The 23,571-nt window shown below is 37.0% G+C and overlaps 1 protein-coding gene across 4 annotated transcripts in view; it reads left to right on the forward strand.

Moving 5' to 3' along the window:
* The window catches only part of INPP4B (inositol polyphosphate-4-phosphatase type II B), a gene marked incomplete at both ends in the record, with an annotated part of 275,319 nt that overhangs the window by 213,282 nt on the left and 38,466 nt on the right, over positions 1 to 23,571 (forward strand). For all 4 annotated transcript variants that reach the window (XM_080620632.1, XM_080620633.1, XM_080620631.1 and 1 more), the window contains 6 exons: positions 226 to 438; positions 5,473 to 5,617; positions 15,257 to 15,429; positions 16,462 to 16,585; positions 17,631 to 17,748; positions 22,062 to 22,202. In XM_080620632.1, the coding sequence (XP_080476758.1) occupies positions 226 to 438; positions 5,473 to 5,617; positions 15,257 to 15,429; positions 16,462 to 16,585; positions 17,631 to 17,748; positions 22,062 to 22,202 (914 nt within the window). The remainder of the gene's footprint in view (positions 1 to 225; positions 439 to 5,472; positions 5,618 to 15,256; positions 15,430 to 16,461; positions 16,586 to 17,630; positions 17,749 to 22,061; positions 22,203 to 23,571) is intronic.

Genomic DNA, 23,571 nt, shown 5'->3' on the forward strand with positions numbered 1-23,571 from the left:
CTTTTACCTGAATCCTTACAACAGTGGGATTGTAGAATGTGATGATATCCCTATACCCCTTGAATCACTCCTCATTGTATCTCTACTTTGTTTTCTACCCCTCAGGCCTGCCTGAAACCAATATCCACTCTGCCTAAGGGTAATTCAGTCCTATAATAGTTATATTGCAGTATAGCCTTCCTTGGCCTAACCTCTTCATTCATACTTTTTTTTTTTTTTCCCCAGACAGAGTTATTTGTGCATGCATTTAAGGATCAGCTGGTCAGAAGTGCTCTTTTGGCACTATACACAGCTCGGCCTGGCTGTGTCCTCAAGAAACCAACTATGCCTAGAAACAGTACTGAAGAGGGAGGTGATTTACAGCATCAGGATCATCCTTCTCAGATTAAAAGACAGGACTCTATACCCCATCATTCTGAATATGATGAAGAGGAGTGGGTAAGTAGTCATAAACTCTTAGCTGCTATTCAATCCTAAAACCCTACAAATCAGCATAAACAGATACAAGCTCTAAATGTTCTTGTCACGTACTATTGGGAGGGGAAGGGGAAAGGGGTGCAAAACTGTGAAAAACTATTTTTCAGATACAGTACAGATTTAAAAATAACTTGAAAGAATTTTCCCAACTAGAGTGTGCTTCTGTGTTGCTCCTTGGTTGTGCATGTAACAGCCAGAATATCTTTTTGCGCAGACAGGGAAATAGTCTTTGGTCCTTCTGAAGTTCTTTTTGCTAGTTAGGCAGATTTAAGGAGAGTAGAGTAGCATACATTATTATGAGGGAAAATTATTTTCTTTTTTTTTCAAAGGCTGAATATAAATAGTTTAAATACATATGAATTAACTCTCAGCAAAAAAAGAGCTGTTTTCCCTTAGACCCGGTTCTTAGAGGATATCTGAGATTGCATTGAAAATTACACATGGCTTTTAGATTTTAATATTCTTACCATATCTTCCAAAAATTTTTATTATTTATATGGCTGAGATTTTGTAAATTAATTATTTTGGTGGATGTGTTCATAGTGGATCTGCTGATTTGTTACGTGTGCCCTGAACTCAAGCTATCTTCATTCAGTTCAGGCTCATACTTTCAGTTCATTACTGTATTCTCATGAATGTAAAGGATGCCAGCATATTAATTGCTATTGTAAATTATTAATAACTTGCATGAGCTACAGAACTTGCACCTGTACTGTGATTTTTATCCATACCACAAATAAGGGACGAAGAATAAATTTCTTCTAGAGAAAGACAATTATCTCCAACCCCATGCATTAAGTAGCCATGACATTTAAACAATAAATAACTTATTCTTTTATTTGTCTGCTGGTTTTAGAGCCTTGAATTAACTTTTTCATGTTTTCTCAACAACCCAATGGGCCGGAATGGTGGTTCTTTCCTTGAAATGAAACCCAAAATGTTTGTTTTCAGCTGTTGAAACATTCAGATAAATATAACAATAAATTTGAAAAAAGGGAGAAATTTTACATTGGAAAAGTAGCATTTTTGTGCAAGCTGTATTTTAGTTTAGTACTGTCATTTAGCTTCTCTGCAGAGACGCTAGCTTTACTGTATTTCATTATTGATTTTTGATTTTTTTTCTGCCAGATGCTTGGTTCTCATCTCTTAAAACATATAAGCACATTAGTTCACAGTTTATCTATTTTTTCTGCTGAATTAGTGAGATTGCCTGCTTGATTAAAGCGTATCCTGAAGTATTTTCTGAATTAAACTGAGTCAATTACTGTCAAACTTAAGACAGCATAAATATTAGAGAAATTTTGGTTTTTTCTAAATTTGATAGATTAGGCTTCCATTATTTTTCAGTTCTTTCTGTCAATCTAGGTAATGAATAATGGTAGTTGTAATGATCAAATTACTATTAGGATGATAAAAAGAGAAAGAATAAATGCATATGAAGTATGAAAAAATGCTTAATCTACTCTGAAAGTCAACTATAAAGGAAAAAACTTTGAGATACATTGCCTTGTATGCACAGTACTGTATCCTTCTTTCTTGTTTTGTTTTTCCCCACACAGTTATTAAGCTCTAGACCTGCATTTTACAGTTGGATTATCAATCTTAGTTTTGCCTGAAATCTAAACCAGTGACGTCAAGCAATACTTTAAGCCAACCCTGTTCCATCCACTTCCAATGACAGCATTACCTTACAAACCATCACAAAAGTGAATTCAAGGCAGTCTCTTCCCTCACATCCAAATTTATCTGTAAGGAATAACTCCCGATTTCTTAACTGTGCAGGATGCCATTTCACTGAGTGACTAGTGTTTTCCAAAAAGCCTTCGTCTGGATAGCAAGACTGTGTTGTACCTCTCTTCTTTGATGCCAAGTGCAGACATTCATCCCATAGTAACTGACAGTGGTATGGATTGTGCACTACACATAAGCAATAGTAAAGCATTACTGTTGAAGGAAAAATATTTAACTTGAGAGTTTCAGATTGCCTCTGGTTAGATATTCTCCTCTTGCCAGCTGCTTCTGCTGTCCTAGAACTTCCCTGCAGGAAAAAAACAAAGCATGTTATCATGTATAATACAAGAAAAGGTGGGCGCATTGCATTTGGAGCTTTTTCTGCTTTGCATTTATGACTGACTACTTAACATAGTTGAAGCTACAAAGAACAGATAAAATGATGTTTGCAGTAAGTTATGTTCAACTACTGACATGGTACTCAGACACAGGTCTGACATACTGACCTGTGTGTGATATATTCCATTCCAAAGCACTGCTGCATCACAGGAGGCGGTTAATCATGCACATTAGTTAAGATATTTGCTTTATACAGGTTCATTTTTAAATGTCTTAAGAAAAGTGCTCAGCTGTCTGTGATGACAAGGCCTAGCTTTTCATGGACATCATTATGAGTCTGCATGCGTGCCTGGCAGTACCACAGCAGAGGCAACAAGACAAGTGCATCTGTGGCCATTTCTAACTAGCAACACCCACCCACAGGTGCTGGGACTCAATAATGGCTTCTAAAATTTGAAAGAAATAAAAGATGTCAGTGTGTCGTTGCCTTGTCCCAGCAGGGTCAAGCCCTTTCCACCTTCCCTGTCATTGGCTTGACTTTGGATCTTGAAGCAGTAAGGAGAAGGAGCAAGAGACCTTTTTTCTCTTGTTCTTTCACATCACAGTAGTAAACTTACCATCCAATTAGATCCACAACAACTGGTGGGAAGACTGGTATGAGGGAAGAAGCATCCTTACTTGGGAATCTAGGGTCATAGTAGTTCAGTGTATTGAGAAATAAGACTTATTTTCTTATCACTCACGTCACACAGAGGGCTTACAAGAATGTTTATTTGAGAGGCTGTGGGTGTCATTTTGTGCTTTAATCTGGCACATGCTGCAGAATGGTGGCCTCAAAGGTAGTTCTTAGGCAGATTGAAAATACACCACTTACAAAGGTGAAAAATGGGTGTAAAATGTGCTTGGCTACAGGAAAACATTATAGGAATAGTACAGGATGACAAAGAATGTTAAATGGATGGATTTCTGATCGCAGAGACTAATAGGGTGTCACTTGATTTTCACTGGTTGGAAATTGCATTTTTAACTGAGAATTGTTCTTACCAAACAACAAAATTTCAGCAGTATTCTTGGCAAAATGTGGCTATCTTTGGTGCAAACCAGAACAGTGTCACAATGAACGGTAGACTCATCTACTTTTTCTGTTTGCCTATAATGATATCTTCTAATCCCAGGAACCTCCAATGTGGAGAAAAAGGACTGCGGGACAGGCTCTTGCTCCCTCTCACATGCCCATATGTAAAACAGCCAGATATTTAAGCTCCTTTCCAACCCTAACTATTCTATGATTCTATTTGATAATAACCGTGAGCTTTTCTGTCAACAGGTGTTTATGAATTTTGCTTCTAAACCCTCAGGGGGTGTTTATGTGAATATTGTATAGACATCCTCTCAAGAGTTGGGTTAATAGGTGGCTTGAAAAGAGAAAAGTGTTCTTTCCAAAATGAAGCAAGGGCTCATATTCATGTTACTTATGCAATAACTCCAGATGCTCATTAAGCATCACTCTTTGTGTTGGGATTAAACTCCCCTGGCAGACAGAAGAAAGGGAAATTACATCGCTACAGCGACACTGAGCAACTGTGTTTCTGTACAGGTTCAGCAAATACAGTTCAACAGTCTGCAGGCCCCTGACGTGTCCCTCAGGATAGGATGCCTGCTAGTCGTGGGGTGTGCCCTCAGTTGGAGGGAACAGGGAAAGATCAGATTCCTGTGGTCAGGATAATGGCCTAAGAAGTGTGGCGTGTAGTTAAAAAGAAATCTTAGTTTGAATTTTTGCCTTAGTTCTAACTTTGCCTTCACCAAACTTCCAGCCGTTGCCATTTCTATGGAACTACGGTATTTCTCAGGTTTAAGTTTTCTTTAACCTCTCTTGCCGTCTTTTCAACTCCCAAGTTTTTTGCCTCAAGGGCTACATATGCATAATGCTTGTGGCTGTTATAAAGTAGAAAGAAAAGCAGTGATATTATCTTCCCATTTTTCAACCTTCAAGCCAAACTCTGGTTGCTCTGCATTAGTTTCAGAATGACTCGGCGTTAAAGCATGTATATGGGGGTTTTTTTCTGTGGGTTTATGTTCTGGGTTTAGTCTGACTGCTAGCCTTGTGTACAGCCTCATTTCTGTACAGCTGGATTGTTTCCTTTTTGTTATTCAGCTTCGTATAAATAGGTGCAAGAGCTTCAATTTCTGCAGCATCCAGCACCTGAAGAACCCTTCCTGTATCTGTGTTCCATAACAGCTTTGTCTTTCACTCCGTATTATCCCTCTTGTTCTCTGTTGTACAGAACTCATTCTATCATTCTGTTACATCTGTAATTCTCATATTTATTATAAACTCAGTCAAGCATGATGGTTGCAGTTTGTGTGAGAGGTGAAGAACAAAATTGAAATTGTGTTACCTAATAAACATGTAATGAAAGCAAGTTTCTAATTCTAGGCTTTTAATTTTACATTTGCTTTAACGGAGTAACTGATGTGATAAAATAGAGGGTATGTTAAATTATCAAAAAGAGGTTGTCAAGTACTATGGCAAAAAACTGGCAGTTGCACAGGAGGTTTGATTTGGCAAGGCTTTGTATGTCTGCTCTCTTTATTATTTCAAATAAACAACCTGCTCAGTTTGTTGTAATTGGACATGAAACCTTGCATGCATTTTAGTGTAGACTTTGAAGTATGTGTCTAAAAATCCCAAACAGTTTCAGTTCAGTCATTTATACTACAAGAAAAAAAATACATGAAAAACGATTAAGTTGGTAGTAGGCTGAAGAATGAGAAAAATATTAATATGCTGACACCTACTACTTCCAATAATACTTACAGTAATTTGCACATCTCTGTCTCCACTTCAAGGTGTTAGTAGAGAAGTTAGTGTTGTCTCTTCTTTTAATTCTTCAGTAATGTGCAGTGATAATTATGCTTTTTCAGGACAGGGTATGGGCCAATGTGGGAAAGAGTTTAAACTGTGTTATTGCCATGGTGGACAGATTGCTTGAAAAAGACAACGTCAGCAACACTAAAGAGGGTGAAAATGATCCTTCAGCAGCAGATTGCAAGGTGTTTCATACAGGTGGTAAGCAAGCTTTTGTTTTTTTAATCACTAACTAGAGTAAATAAACATGGAAAAAGCCACAGAAAAGCAATATAGAGAAGGGTCAATAATATCTTTGATGAGAGTGCCAGTAGCAAGGTTTGCGCAGTTGCAGCCTTGAAGGATGGAAAGCTATTTATCAAATTATAGGTCCCTTCCAATCTCTAGCATACTGTGATACTGTGATAGCTCCATTTTGTGCTCAAACTTCTTGCTATGCTCTTTTTTTTGTTTGTTTGTTTGTTTTTGTGCTATGATGAAAACCTGTTGAAACGTTTTCCTTTGAAGGTTGATGTATTTTAATTTATTTCAGATTTTACTTGAATATACCATTTTAAGAAAAAAAATTGGAGTGTGTCTTACTTACAGGAAAGGTGAATGTTCTGTTTGTGTCATTCTCCTGTAAACCCTTCTACTTTTCTGATCTTTGTTTTCTGATTTGCTAAAATTCATTTTTCACTGAATACAGGTGTCAGTGTGTGTCAATACTGAGGGCTAAGTAAAGTGATTCCATGAGATGTGAAGAAATCTTTATGCACGACAGGCCCTTGTCACCAAATCTTCTGATCTTCTCCTATGGCTACATTCCGTATTGCTTTCCCTAAGCATAGAAGCATAGATTAGATCTGATTCTGAAGTCCAACAAGACTTTGTGATGTGCAAGTGTGCTGGAACAAATGAAACAGCTCCTTAGTGATACTGGTGGGAATCCAACTCTTCCGGTAAAAAAAAAAAAAAAAAAAAAAGACCAAAAAAGCTCCCTAGAACAACAAAAATGCCACAACTACTTTATTTTATGGAGCTTCAGATTTCCCTCTCCCTCTCCAGTCTGAAAGAAGCAATGACTTAGTGTAATTGTTTCTGGATGCTTTTTGACACGCTTAGCAAAGTGAATGTTTACAGATTTTCCTTCAGTCTCCTCAACCCTGAACATGCCCTCTGTTGTTCTGTATAATCCATAAAATGTACATAAGCAGTCCATTGGAGTTACAAAAAAGATGCTCTTAGCTTTGATTCAGGCTCACACCCTACAGAGGCAAATGAAATATTGGTTACAGCTTTTAGCTCACAAAGCCAAAACCCCTTAAAAGTTGCATCCTTTTAGGTACTATAATAAACAGTCATCAAATAGAATGAAAAGTACCTCTTGCTAAGGAATAATGGTTTGTAAATTATAGATATGTTTCATTCAGCTGGGTTGTCTTGTGGAGCTGACAGGCCAAGGACACAAAAAATATCGAGATGTTACAGCGCTGGAATAAATTACTGGGGTTTTTTTTTCCCCTTCATTTCGGGGCCTTCTCTTTTCTCTTGAATCAGTACAAGTTTTCTTCTGTGAGAACACAATCAGTGCTTCTGATGAGTTGTGCTGAGTGTTCTGCAACATGGAAACTGCAGATTTGTGGGGCAGATCACTTTGTTTTCATGTTCTCCTTTATGAGGAAGACATAATTTCCCAATGATATTTTCATGAGAGCATCTTGCAGTGCCTTTGACAATTTATAGGACTTTCAAGGTCATGGAGAAATGGAGATGTTTTAAAATTGCTTTCTTTTATAGGGCTAACTTAAAAGATGGAACTTTCTGAAGAACCAGCCAGGTTTTTGGCACATGCTATCCAAAGTTGGTTGCCTGATGATTTTCAAAACCATTGCCTTTGATGCCAGAATTTTTCATGCTTGACTTCTCTATGAGAGTGTGGGTTTATATGGGCTTTTTTAATCTGCATCCCCTCTCTGAATTTCGATGTGAAGCCTTAAAGATTCACCGTGAAGCACCTACATAGAGGTTGAGATTATAAGTTTAGGGTTATAAATTCTGCCTTAATTCTTCTCCATTTTGTATCTGAAGCCTGGTTTGTATGGGCTCATAACTTTTTCCTAGATATAAAGTCATACCATGTTTACATCCAGAGATATATTTCTAAAATTACAATCTTATGCTATGTACAATTCGCAAACATTACATGTACGTAAAGCTTGTTGTATCTTGCAATTATATTATACCATAATTTGAGCATAATGTTTCATCAGCACTGCAAATATATGGGCACAGATAGATCTTTGATTCTGAAACTGCTTCAGTGTTGGAGTTGAGCTGAAGAAACATTGTCCTGATGTTTGTAAGAAAAATGGGGAATACCCAGGGTTTGAGCAAAACAATAGGAAGTACACCATAAATATAGGATGAAATATTTGCTTATATTAGTGAACCTGACTATTTCAATACTTTATTTTTGTAGCATATAACAATGATAAAGATGAAAAAGACTGCATGCATGTTCATTTTAGATGACAGAAGACATGACAATAACTTGATGCAATAGCATATTCCTGTAACAGTAGATGTTGTCGTAACATATATTCAGAGCTTCCTAAGATAGGTTTATATTTGCAGTCTCAGTGTTGACATCATGTGATTTTATTCTCTTTTTTTTTTTTTCCCCAAACATTTATTGTGTGGAGTTTTTGTCATCAGAAATATCAGTGGCACTTTTTTCTCGTGCTTACCTTTCAACGTGAATTATACATTCCTTAGTCTACCTTTTCATGCAGTCTGACCTTTGAGTGTATTCTTAAGACTGAATTTGAGTTATCAGTTACCAAGGTAACATGCTGTGGTTTCATCAGTTGCAGGATTATGATTTATCTGCAGGATAAATCAAGAAGAGTAGATGGATTTGAAAGGAGAGGCAGGATTTTTATTGTTTGAACTCCAGAGCGGTTTGCCTTGGAGAAGTACTTGACAACATTAAATCCTTTTTATTTTTGCCTTTTCTTTTTCCATGAGAGTCAGAATGTGAAAGCCTGTCCTCCAGCATTAGAGGTGCCAGTGAAACATGGTAGTTTGCTCTTACACTTACACTGCCCCTAACAGGTCTCCATGTGTAGCTGTGCTGCTAAAAGAGCCTGTTGGTTCCATCTGCTCCTTGTACCACGCCATCAGAATTATCACCAAGCCATTCCTCCACTGGCTCTGTGCAAGTACTCCCTGTTTTTTCTACATGCAAAATTCACCACATGATCTCAGGCCAATTTAAGCTGGCAGTGTGATTGCACCTGGATTTTGCCTTAAGTGAATTACGGTATCATAAACTATGTTGCTGGGCAGATGAATGGGCCAATGGTAACCTTCAGCAAAGGTAGCAAATTGCACCTGGGGAATGGTGCCATATTTCCTAGCTAGAATGAAGGGAAACATCTGTTCATAGCCACATCGCTGCAGGCATGTGTGGGTTAATTTTTGTTGAATAATCTGATACCTGGTGGGGACTTTTTAAGCCTAGATTCAACCTTTCTGTCTTTCAGTTCATCCCTCCTAATGCAATGCTGGTAGAAAAGTGAAATAAAGCTGTGTTCTGGTTTTGTTTGCATCCTCAGAAGAAGAGCTATTAGTGTAAGTTACCATTTAGTCAGGAAAATGAAGAATTCTCCATTGGTCTGTGTTCGCTTGAGTAGCAGATATTTATTTTGTGGAAACAAGAGACTTGTGAAAAACTTTCTCTTCCCTTCCCTTTCCTCACATTTTTCTTTCCTGTTCTCTTAGGCTTGCCTTTACTTCAGCTCTATTTCTGCACATTTTTTTCTTTTCCCTCACACTTTTGTATCATCCTGCTCTTTTTGATAGGGTACTTACCTGGGCTATATGTAGCCCAGCATATAATTCCAGTGCTTTCTCAAAATAATTTGGCTAATAAAGGAAGCTTAAAAATGTGTAAGGGAAAGTAATGCTATTTAACTGAATCAACAAACTAATTTTTAAATAAGACATCAGAATATTTAGTTGCACAACACTTCTAGAGCAAGTTTTATCCATTACTCCTATGTTTTCAGTATTTTAGATTTCCTTAGCTTAATGTCATTGCTGCCTTTTTCTGTTTTCCTTGTGACTAAAGCTGCTGACACACTTGTATATGTAACATTAGATGGTTTCTGTTTTCACTATTAATCCATGTGATAGTATAGAAAATCTCAGATGATTGCAATGGAATAATAAATACCCAAGATGTCAACATTGTTCTTCTGGACACCCAAACTATGCAAACCAACTGCTATTACATTAACTGCAGAAATACCAGGAAGACTTATGCAGGGTTTTGCAAGTTTTTGGTATTCCTGTGAGAAATACCACAGAATTATGAGCATAAAACCTCATTCTTTCTTCAAAGAGCTTAGCTCTCATACTAGAGTTAAACTGAGCTCCAAGAGCAGAGTGGCAATATGGAGTAGGAAGCTGACCTTTCTATGCTGCCAAGTTTAATACTTGAACTCTAAGAAGTCAGTTTTTAAGCCTCTCGAAAAAGAAAATAAAAAAAAATGAGAAGGATATTCCTGTCCTAGGTGAGTAAATTCAGACTGTGGGTTAACAGTACCATGATGTTTACATTACCTGCTTTGAGGGGTTTACTGCTGTTTTGTGTTGGTTGTTTTGTTTTGTTTGGCTTTTTCCATAGGGCAGATTTTGCCTAATGTTTGATCTGTGATGTCAAGACAACTCAATTACATCCTTTGAGCCCTGTTATTTCAATCCTATCATGGATTATTTGTATGTCCAGGTTGTAAGGGGGTAAGTGGTTAGCTACAGTGAAAAGTTAAGTTGTGGGTAGCAGCTGTTGCATTCATTACCATATGTCTGTACGGCCCTCTGTTATGCTTCCTTTTGCTTTTAATTCCGTATTCAGTTTTTAACTTCATACCATTTATATTTTGAGGTGACTTGAATCCATCGAAGATTTCCACTGATTTTTAAGTGGCACAGACAGCAGTGGCAGAATTGGCTTTTTTTCTCTGTTGCCAGGGCAAAAGGAGATAGAAGTCCAGCTCCAAAGCCTCAGAGCTTTTCCTGTTTTATTACCAGCACATTTTAATAAGCACTTCAATGGGTCTGACTTTGAACAGAGCAGAAGCTTGCTTTTCTGCCAAACTTAATCAAATTTAACATGCAGTTTGACATATTGCAACTTGAATATTAGCACATAGAAATGACTAGCTGGGTGCTAAACAGGTCATTTGCCTGTACAAGCATGCTGATTAAGAGAACATGGGACTGATGGGCTTTTTCTGGTAACCAAGGGGCAAATCCTGTCATAAACTGACCTTCCACAGCTCTCTGTTAGCAATGGAACTGGAGTATTACTGGTGCTTTGCTGCACATATTCATATGTTTTAATCATACACTAACTGCATAGTGGTGATACCACTTCTTTTAATTTCATCCTTCCATTTTCCATTTTAATGTGTTTGGCTTTTATGCCCTTAGTTTCCTTTCCAGTGGCTGACTAGAGCAATTTTTGAATTGAGTTTCCTTGCTTCATCAATAGGCTTTGACTCATCTTTGGATATTCCAAACAGTACATAGAATCAGCAAGGTTGGAAAAGACCTTTAAGTTCAAGTCCAACTGTTACCTCAGGACTACCAAGTCCACCATTAACATGCTGCCTTTGTCATTTTAGCAACCTGACAGTTATCCTGTAGTCTCCTTATTGCTTCTGTTCTTGTTCCTAATGTCTTTTTTGAGATGCTTACTCTTCTGTCTTTTTCAAAAGATTTTCCATGGTATCAAGGATGCAAAACTTGTGATTTGTCACCTGAAGTATCAATATGTGAGTCCATGAATGTGTTGAACACAAAAGTGATTGTACAAAGCTATCATTAGTCTGTGCTGTAGCAGAGGTCTTGAGCCATGGTTGGCCTTCTGTACCTTCTTTACCGCAACAGTTGATTCTGAGCTGATTGCCAGTTTTCTCATGAAGTTGGAGTAGTAGGGCATCTTGCATCTCTCCCCAAATTCAGATGCGTAAGCAGTAGCTTTTAACCAAACAGTGTCCTCACATGTCAACAATGTTGTGGCAAGTTAGGTCTAAGCCTGATTTTAGACCAGGGATTTAAAGCTCCCTTTACAAATAATAGCTCTTTATTATTTTTATTCATTTTCCATATTTATGCCTTGTATGCAAGACAATTTTATTTTCTGAATTCTACTGAATTTTCTTGTAAGCTTCGAAACAAAGGGGTTTTTTTCCTTTCAGTTTCACAGCGTGTCTCAGTTTCAAGGAGCAACTTAAAAGCTGTTATACTTGGCTATTAAGCAAGTGCTTCTGGTGAATATTTGGAGCTCTGTGCATTATTAATGAATGACCCTGATTTATATTCTTGCTGAAGTATTTGCAACAGGATGTTCTGCATAACAAGTGACATATGGTGATTTTTAACAGACCAAAGATCAAGCAGCTATATAGATTTCTCTTTAGAGTTGTCCGTTCTAAGATCCTGGTCTCAGCGTAAGATATGTCTCTTATTTTGAACTTAACACACAAAATTTGCTTTAAAATAAATGATAGACATGGGAATATACTAGTCCATGCATAAATTTTCTGTTTTCAAGAAACAATGCAATCCCTCTCTTAGATTTATTAACTAGCTCCACCTTCTGGGGATTGGACATCCTTACTAATTTTGAGCAAGGATTTTCAGTGTGAGCAAGGAGTAGGATGATAGCTATGGATAACTTAATCACAAGAGGCTTTATTTTTATCTTCTTTCCTTTTGGCAAGTACAATTCTATTTATATTCTATAATAAAATAATTTCTCTTTCCTCAGTCAATAGGGTAATGTTTCCAACAAATTGTCAGTTTTTATTGTTTTCTACAAAACAAAATGTATATATAAGTAAAGCTCTGCATTCTTTGGGACTTTAAGTACTCAATAGGATTTATTTTTAATATATGTAGCAGTAATGCCCTTTAATGAAAAAATGGACTTGAGAATTTCAAATCTTTGGATTCCTTGTTAATGCAACTGTTACTGACAAAAATTACTTAGTAAGTTAGTATTCCAAACACATAACTTCCCACAAAACAGCCTTCTGAGAAAATGATCTTGAAGGTACTAAAAGGTATGTGCGAAATAATTTGGAAAATAATAATAGAAGGTGGTTATCAGTTGTTTATTGCCAACCTGGAGTGCTACATGAGGTAGAATCCACTTACATTTGTTCTGGGTCCGGTATTATTCAATATTTTCATTACTGACTTAGCTTATGAAATATGAATGATGCTTATAAAATTTGCAGATGCTTAAGGCTGGGAGAGGCTCTAAGCACCATGGGAGCAGGATTAGAATGGATCTTCATGAAATGGAGCACTGAAATATTAGGATGCAGCTCAGTAAGGGCAAATACAAAGTTATGTTCGTAAAGAAGCAGAAATACAGTGTGGATTCACTGGTTAAGTTTCACAGCTCAGTAGAGTCAGGTCTAAGTATTATGTGACCAGTATGTGACCCCCTCTTTTATGAAAAAGAGTGTCAGTAAAGCTTTTTAGCCCTACCCACATAATCTGAAATTGTAATAACAGGTTCACAAAGTGTGGCTAGTTCAAGAAATTCAGCTTTTTCTCTCTTGCCCTGGCTGTCAGCATATTTGCAAGATCCTTGGCTATGTCTGTATCCAGCTCTGCTTTCCCATGAAAATAGAACAGATGTCTATTTAGCAATACCTTGAGATCTGCTTTAAAGTGGCCAGGTATGATCTTTTTCATTATTTGCTCAAGTTGGAAGCAGAAAAGAAATTCCATTTTAATCACATACAGCCCTGTTGATGGGTTCAGTAGGTGTTGCATCTTTTGATCTTGTTCTGCTGCAGTTGCTTTCCTTGGAATTTATTTATTGATTAATTTAATAAATTGCTATAATTTAAGACCCAAAAGGAGAGTTTAAATTGTCTGGTCTGTCTAGTCTGACTTCTAGTATGTCACACCTTGTTGTTTACCTTATTTCTAAAATCGACTGTGTCTCACAGCAGCCTCTGGCCTTTGTTTGTTCTTTCACTTTTATTCCCTAGAATAAACATCCTTGTTAGTACTTGTTATTTTCTCCTCATGAAGAGGGGACATCAAGTTGCTGCTCAGCCTTTTTGATAGGCTTAAAGAGATTAAACTACTCTAAGTCTTGCAAGCTCTCAGGTTTTTTTCAGCAGTCTCCTTAAAATGTGCACACCAGATCTTGACACACAGCGTGTAAGTGCTGTCTTAGTCAATGGCTTGTATAAGATCACCTCTTTTTGCTGGAGCATGAAACGGGGGATGGCTTGTGTTCTGGCTTGTTCACGATGGCTCTAATTTCATAACTGCTGTTTTCCAGGGAATGATTCTTCAGTCTGTACTAATGACATTTAAATATGTATGACTGTGTTAGAATGCATGTTGCCTGATCACAAAGACATTATTTGCAAAGGAACTCAAGCTGTTCTCTGTGACTGCTCTGTCCTTGTTTCTATTTCCTCATTCCTGCACCTTCCCCCCCCCCCCGGCCCCAGTTTCTCCTGGTTTTCAAAGTTCTATCCAGTCTTCTTGGCTACAGTTGTATTAATTTAGCTGCTTTTCTGGAGCATAGCCAAATTGACTTTGCAACAGGCAGCTATGTCTTCCTGCCTAAAGAACTTCTCCAGAGCTAATGAGTATTTCATTGTCCTGACTCAGAATGTTACCTGAAACAACGTCCTGTTATCTTCCATTTAATTACAATTTAAATGGAACAGATTTTAATTATCATTGATTCTTAATTACACTAATCTACAGAAAATATGAGTAAGCGATGGACTGTGTTAAGTCAGTTACACTCCCCATTTTTGTATAGATTCTTCTGCAGTGTTGATTTCTCTTTTATTTTAAACTGCAACAATGAAACTGAGATGCAGATTCTGAAGGAGGGTGGTGTTTTATTATTATTTGATCAGCTTGGAGAGGTAGGCAAACCTATGTGCAACTACCATGCAGGTATGGTTTTATTAAGTCTTGGAAAATTCAGGAACAGCTTGGGAATTAAGCAAGTTGGAGTAAGCTGTTCTGATTTTCCTCCATTCCTAGATATCATTTCATTTCATTTGTAATATATTAAGGAGTCCTGTTTTTCAAGCATTTTCACTGGCTTGTGTTTTCTGATATTCCTAGCTTGTATTTTAATAGAGCAAAACGTATGATGAAAGTCCTAAATCTCTCCACTTGAAGTACCTAAAAAAAAGAGTTCAGTATATCTAAATATTTAAAGAGAACAATATAAAGAGAGGCTAAAAAGAAAAAGAACGTGACCTGAAGGTTAGTATTTTTTCCAGCCTATATATCAAACAGGTAATACCCTTCCAGATATCTATTTATTCTTCTTTTACTTTCTGGGACTCACTTTTTCTTAATTATAGGCTCTTACATCTGTTGGTACTTTGTTTGTTTAGATAACAAGTTGTTAGTGCTGGAAACAATAGGAAATCTTCATCTCCATTGTATTCATCTTGTGCTAAATGTGTTTTCATGTGTATCCCTGTATGCTCTGTTTATGACACTTTAATGCAAGTTTTACAGAGAGGTTAGGTCTGTTAAGAAGTCATTGTTTCAGGATGTAGCTGGATTCAGGCCAAGGATTTAGCCTCAATCTTGGTGGTATGCTGGATTTCTACCTCCAAGCATATTCTCTGGTGTCCTTTGCTGTACTGCAGCAGTTAGGATAGAGCTGCAGAGTTGTTTTAAAATGTAGAACAATCTATGCAGCCACTGCAGCCCTCTTTCCATTCTGAAAAGCATTTAATTGCAAGTTTTCTGTTTTGGAACGAATGTTTTATCTTGTTCTAGGTGACTGGTATGAGCAGCTATATCCCCTGGTGATTACACTGAAGGACTGCATGGGAGAAGTGGTGACCAGGGCAAAGCAATCGATGGCGTTTGTTCTGCTCCAAGAGCTTGCCTGTGGTTTGCCACAGTGTTTGATGCTGACTCTAAGAAGAGACATTGTCTTTAGTCAAGCAGTAGGTTGTCTTGTGTCACTTTTCTCCTACTGTTGCTATAATTAAGCATTTTATTCATGCCAGTGTTTGTGATTTTCTTTTTTTCATTTTTTTTTTCTTCTTCTTCTCAGTTTAACACAACTTTTTTTTCCTATATTTGCCATTACATCCACTTAAATATGTTATAATGTGATAGGGAAAATAATAGTAGATGGAAATCCATAGTAACTGTATCACTGGGTTAGAGAAGAAGGTCTGCAATGGACTGGAAAAGGTTACCTAGTCCCCAATTTTTCACAAAGAAGGATCCATAAAGTTATTTTTAGTTTTCCTAGATTATATGCCAGTATCCTCACCTGCAGGCGAAGTTCTCATGTCTGGCCTGGAATATTATATAGCCAGGAATATAATACCTAGCTTGCTGCTGTTCAAGTTAGGTATTTTTTTCCCTCGGTCACCTTGGAAATGAAGAACAGATTATCTGTTATCAGATTGTAGCAGTATTTTATGTGTTTGAAACTATTAGTGTGTTTCTTCTCAGACTTCTTTTAATAACTGAAGTGCTTTTGATCTTCTGTAGATCATATTTTCCAGACAGATTTTTCTCTGAATGATTCATCTAATTTCTCCCTTAAGTTATATGTTTTTCCTAACATAATTAAAGAGTTAGAGTGCAACTGCCAAGGAGATTCAGTTGCATTAGGTGTCTAACTGCTTTCAAATCCATCATAATTCACAGCCTTATGTGTTTGCAGCCTGCCAGCGGACATTCTTGTCTTGCTTCTGTTAGTGTAAATAGCACATAACCCCACAAATAAATGAAGCTTATCTAATGTAAAATAAGGGAGTATTTCACTGCTTTTTACACCAAAAAAATGTCTCAGTAATATATTAATATGAAATTATGTATGTAGTCACTGAACAGAAATATCTATGCTGTTTTCCTCAAATATTTAAATATTATTTCTGTTGCTCATAATGATAGAAAGCCTCATTTCAACTATGTTATAACAGTACATCTGTTAATTTCATGTGGTTTCACTGTCTTTATAGCTCGCTGGATTGGTCTGTGGGTTTATAATCAAACTGCACACAGGTTTGCATGATCAAGGATTTTTACAACAGCTTCATACTGTTGGATTGCTTGTGCAATATGAAGGACTCCTGAGCACGTATAGTAAGTATTGTTCTTGGACAAAGTTTCTTATGTATTCAGACCAGTTTACCCAGGAGGTTCTTATTTTAACCTCTGTTCTGCTTCCAATAATTTGGCTTATGAATCAACAAGTACTATCCTTAGGGCACAGTAGGCTTCCATATAATAGCACAGTTGAAGTCATTGATGCTGTGCTGTCAATTCTGCATCAAAAATTACTCATTCATTTTATTCTCAATTCCTCTGAGAACACTAGCTGCTAATTATTCCATGAGAGTGCTTAATGATATCGTCTTAAATACAGGAGACTCCTTCCTCAGTACAGCTAGTGGAACTTTTGGCTTTAATAAAAACTGCCTCCATTTGTTATATGCATTTGACCTTAAGCAGGTTTATAAAGCTAATCCAAACAGCAGATTTAAACAGTTACTGGCTCTATCAGCCTCTGCCCTGACCACACCAGTATTGGTGATGTGAAGGTAGTTTGAAAACTCTTTAATTCGTAGCTTGTTATAGATGTCATCATTTGATACTTATTAAAAAGAACATTTGGAGGGAGAAACTGCCTTATGTTTCAAGCTGCTTTGATCTGGATGTATTGGATCCTTCCCCAAATTAGAGATTTTGACCAAAGTAGGGATTTAGCGTTTGTGCAGCTCTTTGATGCACAAGCAATTCCAGATCCTCACTTGGAGATTGCTATCAGGCTGCCTTTTTCATGATGCTTGTTGTTATTCTCAAAACCTTTGTCCTCCATCAGCAGGATGGTCTTTAAAAACACTTTCAGAATAGACAAAAAAGGCTTTTCTGAGGTTATTGTATGCACATGCAGAGCAGCCTGATTTTCAGGGGTACTTAGTACTCATAGTTATCATTTAGGCCACAGAGAATTGTCAGCAGTTCCAAAAATCAGTCTGCTTTTATGTAGGTACTTTAATGTAGATTTAGGAATGTGATTTTTTAGAAGCACAGACTGGAAAATATAATCCCTGTATTGCTTTACTATAACCTATTCAGTGACTGATCTATCTAGTCTGTTAATAACCTCTGTAATCTTTCCATATAGGTGAAGAAGCAGGGATGCTGGAAGACATGGCTGTGGGAATTTCAGATTTGCAGAAAGTAATGTTTAAAGTCATCGAAGCCAAATCAGAAGATTTTTTGCCTATCATAACTGGAAGGCGGTAAGAACTTTGTTTCCTGGAGCCCATGGCATGTATTTTAATCTGTAGCACATGAAAAGCCCAGATAGTGGTTTTCTTGTTGCTGAATTCTATTACATGGAAAGTGCAGTAGTTTTACTTTTCATGAGGTGAGTGGAGATGTAATGAGAGTTTGAGGTTTCCAGAACTTGTATTTCATTGTGACAAATCAAATCACATTTCTAAGAGTTAGGCCTTCATTATCTTAAGACAAAAACTGAAAACCTCAAGCGCCAAAACCTAGTGGTCACTTCTGAAAAATGAAGCCTATCTTAGTTGCTGAAAGATCACACAGGACATACGCAACCTCAAAAATCCTTGTGCAAAGCCACTGATACATTATGCATCTCACATAAGCACTGCTGAATATTAGGACATAAACTTCATTAATTATGGGTATGAGAGGGTTAATAGATTGTTACACAGGAGGAATGAGGGTTTTGTCTTTGATATTATTCTAGTCTGAAGCTCCAAATGTTTTTACTTTTGCAGAAATCACTTCCTTAGTAGTATCATTATTCTTAAGATGACTGTAAATTAAATTCAGCTAAAAGCAGCAACTTTTAGAAAAGATGTGTTTCCTCTGAAGGGAGTTTTCACCACTGATTTACTTAATTATCTTGGATAGTTCACTCTTATTCTATGGGCTTTCTGAGAAAGGATTGAAATAAATAGCAGGAAGGCCAGAGTATGATAGGCAATGCATCGGGAATAATTAAGAATAATTATGGTGTGTGGATAAAACATAAGAAATACATCCTTTGCAAATTACAGCAGTCAAAAAGCTTGAAAAATCCAGCAGCTACATTTACTGGCTTGCTGCCATTACTGCGGTACACTGAACTGTCACGCTAGGAGGTCCTGGCTTGAAAAGAGATTTGAGCTTTGAGCTGCCTCGGGCATTCTGGATTGATGGAGTAGTCAGTCTTTAGGAAGAAGAGTTACTGCCTGTGATTGCTGTACTGTACTTACTGGCAGGTGTTCACTGGATGGAATCGGTATCAGGGAAAAAAAAAGTTAAAATCTTAAAAGCTTATGCGTTGGAGCCCCAGTCTTGTTAGAGCTGTGATGAGACAGCTCCTATCACACAGCATTGGAAGTCAAGCATAAAAAGAGAAGACAGTGGAAAACCTAGTTATTTCTAATTAATGTGTAATATCATTCACCTTGTTACATGGTGTAGCTCAATAAAATGAGGCTGAAAGACTCTAGAAATGCAAGACAGAAGATTAAGCTACAAATTCTTATCTTGCAGAGTCAGAATATTCACTTGTAATTGTTTTTCTGGGGAAGTGCTTAAGACTGAGATTCTATGTACACAAACAAATCAATCCAAAGAGCTGTGGCATTGACTAGCAGTGTGCTAACCTGCTGATGTGGGTGGCTGACTCTGGCCATCCAGGAAAAGTGAAGTTTAGTTCAAGTGCTCAGGTTCTTTTATTATAGGCATTATATTGTAGTATTTTATTATACTTGCATTCTATCGAAGAATTTTATAAAAGTATTTGTGCATATGAACTTTGAGGCACTGCAGGGTTTGATACCATGTTTTCAATGAAGCCCACTATCAGACTAGCACTTTTACAGCCACATTGGAGTGATCTAAAAAGTCATCACTTAGCTAAAAGAAGAGTGAGGTAAACACTTCCCAGCTGAGATGCAGCGACTGACCATGTGTGCATTGTTTTTTCTGTTGCAAAGCAAAGGCGCATATAAATGACTTGATATGGAATGATAGCAAGCATTAGAGAATAAGGCAAATAAAATCAAAGGAATATTCTTAAACAGTCCTGTTTTAGTGAAATTATATACATTTAAGTGTATAATGCCAAAATTTATATCATTTGTTCTGAAAGATACGATTTATTATTTACTCTCTTAAACATGCTGGATTTCTGCACCCTGTTGCCCTGAGAGATCATTGAATGTTAAAAATTACGTACTGATACTTCCTTCTTATTGGAAAATGTGGTAGCTACCTTACTCATCTCATGCCGAAAAGAACTGGTATCTCTGCACTGATTCTAGCCACAAAAAGACAGACATGACATGGCAATAAAATTTACTGCTGTAATAGTGTTTCATGCTTAAATAAAAGCACAGGACCTGTAAGATCTTCAGTAAATTAACATCAAGCAAGTCTTCCAGATTTCAGTACTTTGAATTATTTTTTCTTTTTTGCCCACCTGACTTCAGTACCATTTCTAGGCAGCTCTGTCAAAGCTTGGGAGCCTTTTACTTACATGATCAGAAATGAGTTGTTTTCGTTGTGCAATTAGAGTTGGTTTTGGTTTGGTTTGGTTTTTTAGAGTTACCACGGATTATCTGTGAGACTTCTAAAAATGTTTCAAAAAAGAAGAAAAAAAGAAGGAGGGGGAGAGGGGGCAAGGGAAGGCTCTCAAATGGTACCTATGTTAATTTATCATGCCTTAAAGGTCAGCATTTCCCAATGTTCTTTTACACACTGAAAGATTTGTAGTGATTTGGGCGTGTGAAATGTAGCAGTGCAGGGATTTGGTGGCATTTTGGTTCAGCAGCGTATGCTCTTTGAATTAGACTAAACCAACATTGTTTCTCAACCTCATGAAAGCACTCCATCACAGAAGAATGTCCTGGCAGTACCTGACAGCAACTAGGAGAGGTCACATGCAGCCTGTGAATGAATGCTTTTATACAAAGGTCATTTGAGTTCTTTACTGTCATCCTTGCTAACTCACTATTTCCTTCACACGGGTGAATTAATTAAACAAAACACAAGCCAAATAGACTTATCTGGGAATGAAACTATTTCTTCACACACACACTTATTTTTTTCCCCCTTCTGAGACATGTATCCTCCATTGAAAACTGATAACCCCCCTCAGTAGGGAGCATTTGGCATTTGCTCAGAGATTACACACTAGTTCTAGCCTGTACCAAGGCAGAACCAAGGCATATGCTGTTGCCCTAGCTGAATGTAATTACAATTCAGTCACAAGTCTGTACCAGATCTATTATATTTTGCTCTCAGATACGTAGACAGGATAGAGGTTCAAATGCAACCATGAGCTCTTCTAAGCTAAAATACTTAATTGAACACCTGCTCTGAGATACTGCCACTCGCCCCTCCAGTTTGCCAAGGCTAGTGCAGAAACTGCCTCTTTTCTTCAAGGTTTTCTGAGTTTTCTTTCCCAAATTCTACATATGGATAATGCAGATTGTATTTTAATTCCTTAGCAAGCATGCAATTGATTAAAATAAGCATTGGAGTGACTTCATGATAGATTTCTTTTAATAGCTGCAAAAAATTTTCCAACTGAAGTTTACATGCAGAAGTTGTGTGACTTCCTAGGCCTGGTTTCTGTAGGTAGGATATAGATCTTCCTTCCCTCTTGTTGCTATTATTAATACTCTTCCTTCTTGGAGGTATACCAGATGTGCTCTGCAGGAGAGAAAACCTCAGTCGTCGTTATCAGTTGGCCCTGTTTGAATGATTAAAATGCCAGATCGTGGAGACAAATGGATTTGCTTCTAGTCTCTTCCTCTTTTATTAGACTGATTGCTCTAATAATTGAAAGAAAGCTAATAACCCCCAAGTTAACAGCATGCTGTTGTTTCTGTTGTGGGGTCAGGCGTCAGTCCTCAAGTTCAACTTGGAGGGTTCCACATAGTAAGAATTTAGACCGGCAGCCAAAGTAACATGTTTTTCATAAAATCAGACCAAACACAAACATATAACTACAGCTGTTCTATATTATATCTCTTCTCCTAAAATAGGATTCATGTTTGTGTAATAAGCCTTCAATTATTATCTTCACAGAGTCAGTTTTGTTACTGGTGGTGCTTTCTATCCCCAGGGAGAAAATCCAGCTGCTGAAGAAAACACGAATTTTTCTTTGAGCTTTTCTGAAAGGTTTTTGCTCATATTGCATTTAGGGTGGATACAGGATCAAGTCATGATTTCTGAAAGCGAGTTGTTGTTGTAACTCAGCAAGATGCATTTTAAGATTTGAGGAGTTCTTACTTATGTTTCAGTAGCAGAAGACTTTTTACTGCTTTCATCCTTAGTCCTATTTTCACTTCAGTAAAGAAGTCACTATCAAGAATGTGTGATTATGTTTACCTACCTTTTTTCCATGTAGCTCGGTTATGCTCTTAAAGCAAGCAAACTGAATCATCACATTTTATGGATCGAAACAATTAAAGGGAAAAGGGAAGAACTCATAAGTCTCCATGTTCTCTATAATTTAGGAAGGTTATAATGTCAAGCAAACTAATTGATATGCCCATCCTTATTCATCTTTTTATTTTCCTAGTGAACATTATGTTATAGAGGTCCAGCTTCCAGCAAAGATGTTTGAGTTGCTCCCACAAGAGATTAAAGAAGGAAAGCTACTTCGCATGTATCCAGTACTCTTTAATGTTGGAATCAATGAACAGCAAACACTTGCAGAGAGGTAAGAAAAAATCATGTTTCATTTTCTGTCCAAGTATGCTGTGCTAGTATAGGGTATCTCCCAGGACTAAAAATAAATCTGTGCTGTTATTTGTTGGATTATTATTTTAATATGGATTATATATAATTATGAAATATATTTGGTTGGACCGTCTCGTGTTTGCTTGGTCTGTATTTTAAAAAAATATTAAAGGAAATAAGCACAAGCTATGAAGCCATGCAAAATAATGAAAAGTCCAAGTGAAGATATGACCATATGCGGGGGTGCATTTCACACAGCCAATGCCAGATTTCCTCTGGATACAGATATTAAATTAATTTCTATTTCACAGATGTAGAAATTTGTTTCAAATATGAGTTTGAAAATCGAAAATTCTTATTATCTTAGAAGCGGGGTTGGAAATGCTGGGCAAGTCATAAGCTAGAAAGAGATCACTTTTCACAAGTTTTTAGGGCTTTTTTCCAGGGTTGATGAGTGTTAGTTAATAATAGGGAATGCTTAGTATTATGTTTGTAGAAACATTAAGGCTAATGTTATAGTTCTGATGTGCTAATATTAATCCTCTGAAAAGATTGCTGGAAACTAATTAATTAGGACAATAAAAGTCAAAATTTCAGCAGCCTGTTAGTTTTCCAAGAGAAGGTTATCTCTCCATGATATTTAATTATCAAGTTTGTGCAGTGCTAAAACTGCAAGGTAGACATCAATAATGAACAGGTACTTTTTCTTTTCTTCCTTAACTGGTTTTATTAACAGGGCATCAGAGAGACATGTATCATTAGATTACATTCACTACAAACTCAAAAGCAAGTGTAGCTGGGGAAATAGAGTGAAATAGTGAAAAAAGAAGTTAACCTGGACAATAGGCAAGAAGTTAAGCACAGCAGGAGTTTCATGTCCTGTTCTGTGTAGACAGCAGTGTAAAAACAGTCTTTTGTCTTTTAAGGAAGTCTTCTAAGGAATACCATCAGGTATTTTTGTGGATGTCTGTGGGGGACTTCTCCAAATTGTGAGTGGTGATATATGAGAAAATTGAGATAGACAATTGAAATGAGAGACATAAGCTGAATCATAAAATGGTAAAACCTGGCTGTTTTTACTGTTGAAAAAGTCAAGTAGTGGGTTAGAGAACTTGAAACTTCTTGAAAATTAAAATAGCTTATACTTGATGCCATAAAGAAGGGAAAAGTGATGCTATGAGAGGACTGACATGGCCAAGGTGATAGGGTACAACATCAAAAAAATCAGTCATGACAATTGTGACTGGGACACATCAGGTTTCTCCAAAATCAGAGGAGTATGCAAGAACGAAGAAGCAAGTTCATGACAGCATACATGGGTGGGATAGGCAGGAAGGACTGTTACATTA

Source organism: Psittacula echo (genome assembly GCF_963264785.1).
Source record: "Psittacula echo genome assembly, chromosome: 1".
Taxonomy (NCBI): Eukaryota; Metazoa; Chordata; class Aves; order Psittaciformes; family Psittacidae; genus Psittacula; species Psittacula echo.